The sequence below is a fragment of the Grus americana genome, chromosome 14 (genome assembly GCF_028858705.1).
Source record: "Grus americana isolate bGruAme1 chromosome 14, bGruAme1.mat, whole genome shotgun sequence".
Lineage (NCBI taxonomy): Eukaryota > Metazoa > Chordata > Aves > Gruiformes > Gruidae > Grus > Grus americana.
In genome coordinates this window covers 20,804,151-20,811,137 of record NC_072865.1, presented here as the reverse complement: position 1 = coordinate 20,811,137, position 6,987 = coordinate 20,804,151, and the positions used below count along the sequence as shown (strand labels likewise).

The window sequence follows — 6,987 nt, the reverse complement described above, 5'->3', positions numbered from 1 at the left end:
TCCGGCAACCCCAGAACTCTCTGGTAATGTTAAGGGAAAATGTCCCTTAAAAGCAATTCTTCTGTCCTGAAAATGTTTCTTTTCTGAAGAAGCAACCAGTGATGCTACAGGTAAGTCACCCATAGCTAACCATTCCTATTTAGTCATAGTACCTCCATGTTGGATCAGCCGAATGTTGCCGGGATTTTAATGCCTGTAGGTTTGGACCAGCACAGCATCAGTGTCCGCTCTTGTTCCTTTGCTGCAAGGTGGCAGCAAGGACGGATGGAGGAGGGACCGCAGTGCAGTTCGTGGAGTGGGTGTGTTGGGAGGCAAGGGGATGTTCTCAGTGAAAATGTCATGGTGTTTGCTTCCTGGCTTTTGTTTGGCTGTATGATGCATGGCTCCTGCTAATGAGTGAGAGGTATTCCATGGGAACTAATGCCCTGTGTTGTTCTGGCAGTGCATGCCTGCCAGAATGGGAAAGCAAGAGCTTGTCGTTCAACGTGCAGGTGGAAACTGAGACTGGAAGAATAGCACTTCATTGAGATACATGAAGAGCGCTCAGGAGGTGTGGTTGCCCGCTGCTGTTTCAGGTTTCTTGGTGGATTGTCGTGGTGGTCTGTGATGGCTTTGATTTCTCTAAAGAAAGACAGTCCCCCGCCCCCGCCCGTGTGTTGTTTGGACTCTCTGGAGGCTGTTTGCATGGATGTCCAAGTACCCGGGGCTTGGGGCTGTGTTTCAGAGGGTGGTGGATTCTTTTGTGATGCAGCAGAGCTGTTCCTTGCTGCATGATTGCCTTGCTCTGTTATTTGCTGGGTCCTTGAGAGGCCTGGAGGCTGCAGAGTGTGGTCTTCTTCAGGAGGGGCAGGGAAGGGGAGGTGGAGGGGCAGTCTGTCTGTCTTGCACAGGCTGGAGGAAAGCAGGAAGGTTGTTCCTCATCTGGACGGCTGGAAGGTGGAAGGGAAGAGGAATGAGAGGTTTTGCCAGAGGGCATGTTGGTGCTTTGTGTTGAACATGGTGTGGAGATGCAGAAAGTATTTTTGTGAAGGAGAGAAAGAAGAGAGGAGACGCGGTGGAAGCAGAAGAGAAGGGGAGGCAAGGATAGGGCAGGTCTGAGGCAAAAAAAGAAGAAGGAAGAGAAGGAGGAAAGAGAAATAAAAATACGTAAGGAAGAGAAACAGGGAGAGCAAAAAAGAAAAAGGAGTGAAAAAACCCACAAAAATAAGCAGGAAATAGAGGAAAGAATGAAAGAGATGAGAAGACGGGGAAAAAAGGACTGTATGCAAGGAAGAACGAAGCAAGGAAAAAGAAAAAAGGAAGAGAAAGGAAGGAAGAGACAATAGAGAAGATTACCAGCACGCGCTGACATTATCTTTGTACACTGAGTGGAGATGAGGACCTCGGCATCCTCAGTGTTCAGGGACAGTGGTCAAGGCTTGATGTAAAGGGGTGAGGAAGGGGAAAGAGCTCTTGCCAGAGGACATGTCCATGCTCCATTTCGAGAGTGAAGTGGGAGAAAGAAGAGAAAGTAGAGAAGGAAGAAAGCAAGAATAGAGGGAAAGAAAACAAGAACAAAGGAAGGAATAGGGAGAAGGTAAAGAAATGAAGAAAAGATAAATGAGTTTACTGGCATGCAGAGACACTATCACTCTACAGAGAAAGGTGGTGAGGGAGAGGAAGAAAGGAAGGAAGAAATTAAGGATGGAAGGAAAAGGACAAAGAAGAGAAAAAAGGAGATGACCAGGTCGCACCAACATTATCTTGCATCAGAATCGCAGAAGGAAAGGAAAAAGGCAAGGAAGGAATCTATGCAAGTGAAAAGCAAGCCAGGAAGGAGGAATAGGACGGAAGGAGGAGTAGGAATGCTAGAAGAAAAGAATGAGAAGTAGAGGAAGGAAATGAAGGAAAAGAAGGAAGAGGATAGACGAGACAACCAGCACGCACCGACGTTATGTCTGGACGCTGAGCGGAGCTGGTCCCTAACAGCCTCGCCCTTGGTTAGAGTCCCGCGCTGCGGCGCTGATGCCCCGTAATTAGCGCCGATGGCTCCGTCTTTGATGGTGTCCGCCGCGGGGCCGGAGGCGACTGGGGAGCTGCGAGCGGGGGCAAAGTAGCGAGAAGGGTGGAAAGAGAAGGGCAAGGGGAGTAAAGAATGGGGCACGTCAGGGCAAGAAGGGACAGGAGAAGGAACAGAAGGAAGAGGAGAAACCGAAGAAAGAAAAGGAGGAAAGTTAAGGAAGGAGTAGCAAGTAGAAGAAGGAGGGGAAAACAGTAGGAATTGGCAAGTAAAAAGGAGAGAAACGAAGAGGGAATTGAAGGAAGACTTAAGAAACAGCAAAGAAGGAAGAAAGAAAAGAGAAAGAAGGAAAGAGGAAGAAGGAAAGAAAGGCATATACGCAAGCAAAGAGCAAGCAAGAAAGGTAAAAGAAATAACTAGAGAAAGCGGGAAAGAAGGCCAAGAAAGAGTGGAAGGGAAGGAGGAGACGGGAGAGGAGACGAGCAGGACGGGTGCGGAGGCGCGGTGGACGGTGGGGAGCGTGTGAGCCGGCGGAGCAGCACACGGTGTCGCTGCAGGCTCAGAAACGGCGGTGATTGTCTCCGCGGCTCCGCCCCGGTGCGGCGGAGAGCCCGGCTGTGAGCGCGGGGGGGCGGCGCGGCGCGGGGCGGTCAGTTGAGCGGGTGCGTGCGTGCGGCGGCGGGGAGCCGTGCGGGGCCCGGGCGGGTGTCGGCGGCGGCGGCGGCGATGGGCGTGTGTTGGGGGCCCGTGTTGCGGGTGCTGGTGCTGCAGGCGGCCTGGGCGCTGGGCGGCGGTCAGGTGCGGTACTCGGTGCCGGAGGAAGCCAAGGCCGGGACGGTGGTGGGGCGGCTGGCGCAGGACCTGGGCCTGGAGGCGGGCGAGCCGGAGGCGCGTCGGCTGCGTCTGGTGGCGCAGGGCCGTCGGGCGAGCGTGGAGGTGAGCGGGGCGAGCGGGGCGCTGGTGGTGAGCTCGCGGCTGGACCGGGAGGAGCTGTGCGGGAAGAGCGCGCCGTGCGCCCTGCGCCTGGAGGTGCTGGTGGAGCGGCCGCTGCGCGTCTTCCACGTGGAGCTGGAGGTCACGGACATCAACGACAACGCCCCGCTCTTCCCCGCCGCACGCAAAAACCTCAGTTTACCGGAGAACTCTCCTCCCGGGTCTCGGTTCCCGCTGGAGGGCGCGTCGGATGCGGATATCGGAGCCAACGCGCAGCTCTCCTATACACTCAGCCCCAGCGAGCATTTTAGAATAGAGGAAGAAAACAGTGACTCCCGGAGTAAATCCTTGTTTTTGGTGCTCACGAAAGCTCTGGACCGCGAGACGATGGCTGTGCACCGTTTGGTGGTGACGGCGAGTGACGGGGGCCGTCCGGCGCTGACGGGCACGGTGGAGCTGGTGATCTCGGTGCTGGATGTGAACGACAACGCGCCCCAGTTCAACCAGTCGGTGTATAAAGTGCAGCTGCCGGAGAGCGCTGCAGAGGGGACGCTGGTGGCGCGGGTGAATGCCACGGATCCGGACTTGGGAATATACGGAGACATGACTTACGAAATTGATACTTTTGTTCCTCCATCTGCCGTGGATGTATTCAGTATCGATGCGAACAGCGGGGAGATCAGACTGAGGGGCGCCCTGGACTTCGAGACAGTTACTTTCTACGATCTGCACGTGAAGGCGAAAGACAAAGGGTGGCCCCCTTTGTCGGGTCACTGCAAGGTGGTGGTGGATGTACTGGACGTGAACGACAACGCGCCGGAGGTGTGGGTGACGTCGCTGTCGGTGCCGGTGCCGGAGGACGCGGCGGCGGGGACGGTGGTGGCGCTGCTGAGCGTGTCGGACCGGGACTCGGGGGCGAACGGGCGGGTGCGCTGCGCGGTGTGGCCGGCGTCGCCGTTCGGGCTGGTGGCGACGTTCGCGGGCTCGTACTCGCTGGTGCTGCGGGAGGCGCTGGACCGGGAGCGGGTGTCGGAGTACGAGGTGGAGGTGCGGGCGGAGGACGGCGGGTCGCCGCCGCTGCGCGCCAGCCGCGGGGTGCGTGTGCCGGTGTCGGACGTGAACGACAACGCGCCGTCGTTCGCGCAGGCCGTGTACACGGTGCTGGCGCGGGAGAACAACGCGGCGGGCGCGGAGCTGGCGCGGCTGTGGGCGCGGGACCCGGACGAGGCGGGCAACGGTCGCGTGAGCTACTCGGTGGCGGAGGGCGTCGTCGGGGGCGCGTCGTCGGGCGTGGCGCGGCGGCCGGCGTCGAGCTACGTGTCGGTGGACGCGGAGAGCGGGCGGCTGTGGGCGCTGCAGCCGTTGGACTACGAGGAGCTGCAGGTGCTGCAGTTCGAGGTGCGGGCGGTGGACGCGGGGGAGCCGCCGCTGTGCGGCAACGCCACGGTGCAGCTCTTCGTGGTGGACGAGAACGACAACGCGCCGGCGCTGCTGCCGCTTGCGGGCGGCGGTCCGGGCGTGGGGGCGCCGGTCTCGGCGGCGTCGGGGCCGGTCTCGGCGGCGTCGGGGCCGGTCTCGGGGGCGCTGTGGGCGTGGGCGGCGTGGGGGGCGCCGGCGGGGCAGGTGGTGGCGAAGATCCGCGCGGTGGACGCGGACTCGGGCTACAACGCGTGGCTGCGCTACGAGCTGTGGGAGCCGCGGGGGAAGGGCCCGTTCCGCGTGGGGCTGTACAGCGGCGAGGTGAGCACGGCGCGGGCGCTGGAGGAGGCGGACGGCCCGCGGCAGCGGCTGGTGATCGTGGTGCGGGACCACGGGGAGCCGGCGCGCTCGGCCACGGCCACGCTGAGCGTGTCGCTGGTGGAGGGCGCCGAGGCGGCGCTGGCGGCCGCGGGCTCGTCGTCGTCGTCGTCGTCGTCGTTGTCGGGGGCGGGGCTGCGGCCGGCGGAGGGCGGCGCGTCGTCGGCGTCGGCGACGAACGTGTGGCTGGTGGTGGCCATCTGCGCGGTGTCGAGCCTGTTCCTGCTGGCGGTGGTGCTGTACGGGGCGTCGCGGTGGGCGCCGCGGGCGGCCGTGCTGTCGGGGCCCGGGCCGGCGACGCTGGTGTGCGCCAGCGAAGTGGGGAGCTGGTCGTACTCGCAGCGCCAGAGCCGGAGCCTGTGCGTGGCGGACGGCGCGGGCAAGAGCGACCTGATGGTTTTCAGCCCCAACTTCCCGCCGCCGCCGCCCGGCCCCGCGGCGAAGGAGACGCAGCCGGAGCCGCCCGCTCTGCTGGACACGGTCAGTGGCCCTCCCTTCCTCGGCCCTTCCTCGGCCCTTTCTCGCCCGACGCCCCCTTCTCGGCCGCGCCCTGGGCAGGCGGTGGTGGGAGCCGGGCTCGGCCCCCGTGGGCGTGCGGGCGGTGGGTGCTTGGCGGGTGCTTAAGGATCTGAATGGCGCCTTTGCATCTGCCTTCGCGTCCTTGCCGGGGCCGCCCTGCTCTTGCTTTGGTGAAAAAAGCACGAAAGGTATTGCCGCAGCCAGCAGCAGTTACCGTCCGCAGCGGAGGTTTGCTGCTCTGGCTGTGAGTTGTTCTGCGGTGCAATTAAATCGCTGCCGATGTCGATGCGAGGTGCCACGACATTAGCTTTCGAGAGGCTGTTGCTTGCTGGCATGTAGCAGTTGTACCCGAGCTTGCAGGAGGAGAAGACGACAGGCAGGCTGTGGTGGTGACAGTCCCCCAAACAGTATTTCTCATAGAATCATAGATGGTTTGGGTGGAAAGGACCTTCAAGCTCATCCAGTTCCACCTCCCCTGCCGTGGGCGAACACTTGAGCAGTTTGCTCAACACCCACGCCTGGCCTTGGCAAGTTTTTTTTTTAAAAAATAAAATATTATTGCTTACTATCTTTACACACACCAGCCACAGTCAGTATCAGATGTGATTTCCTGTTGAGAAGTCTGTCCTCCTCTTCTTTGATTCTTCTCTGCAAGAGATGTGATTCAAGCTGATAACCAAGACTTTACACCCTGGCATAATTTCCCGAGCTTCACTCGCTTGACAGGGTTATTATGAAAGTAGGGAAGTCAGTGTGGACTTTTCCTATGGTCTTTTTCCATGTACGTTGTACTTGTTGGAATGGTGTTAGGGCAGAGGAGTGCAAGCCAAGGCATGTGTTAGAAACAGGAAATGTCGTCTTCTTTTCATGCTCCCCCTGTCTCCCAGGTTGTGGATTGATGTTCCTGGCCAGAGAAGTAGCGTGAAATATGTTGGCCTGTTTTGATGCCCTTTCACTGTTTGTGTCAACAGCCACATGATTTCAAAAGCCCTGGAAATCTTTTTTTATTGAAAACAAACAATCAAGAAACTCAAAACCAAATAACTGCCCCTCCCTAACAAAACCCAGTCAACTTCTCCGACACAGTTGGTATCATGCATGACAGTGCTGTGCTCATCAACATGTTGTTTTTTCCCTGAGAGTATGAAATCAATTCCATTGCTGTTTAGAGCTGTCCTGGCATCACCTTCAGAAAGAGTCTTGCTCCCAGGTGTGCCACATTGCCATCTGAGGTAGCTGAAGCTTTGTCAAATGTGAAGGGTCAGGTGCAGTGAGTCTGGGGGGCACCGTGTGTGTGATACCTCTGTGTGTTTTTTGTGGTGCTCTCGTTGATAGGAAGGGTAAGAAAAGTCAGACTGAGCCTTGACGTAGGAAAGGAAACGGGCATGTCGCAGAGGTGAATGTGGCAGTCGCCTGGCCATTACCTGATGTGAAGGGTGACCTTGATCAGTGGGAAGAGTTGTCTGTGGGAAGTGGAAATCCTTGAAGAGACCATGGGCCATGTCCCAAGAAGACCAGCATGGGAGATGATGTGCTTGTCTTGAGAACACATGTCTGGGAGTGGGGAATAGAGGATGCCTAGAGGAAAGCATGAGGCAGGATGGGCATGGAGTGTTCTTGCCCTGGCTCCTTCCTCAGGCTGCAAGTGTCTGGATTTGGAGGCCTTCTGGATCTTGAGATAGTGTGCTATATTGAAATGCCCAGAGCGTTGTCTGAGGTTATGAATATCTCGTCCATTG

At 58.3% G+C, this 6,987-nt stretch overlaps 1 protein-coding gene across 1 annotated transcript; it reads left to right on the top strand.

The window, feature by feature from the left end:
• The first annotated feature begins 2,705 nt into the window (after positions 1-2,705).
• On the top strand, positions 2,706-6,147 carry LOC129213000 (protocadherin alpha-13-like). Its single transcript, XM_054842272.1, is given in 4 exon segments — positions 2,706-5,222; positions 5,225-5,322; positions 5,325-5,492; positions 6,136-6,147. Coding segments are annotated over 4 exon segments (2,775 nt in total). The 5' UTR covers positions 2,706-2,725.
• Positions 6,148-6,987: the final 840 nt, after the last annotated feature.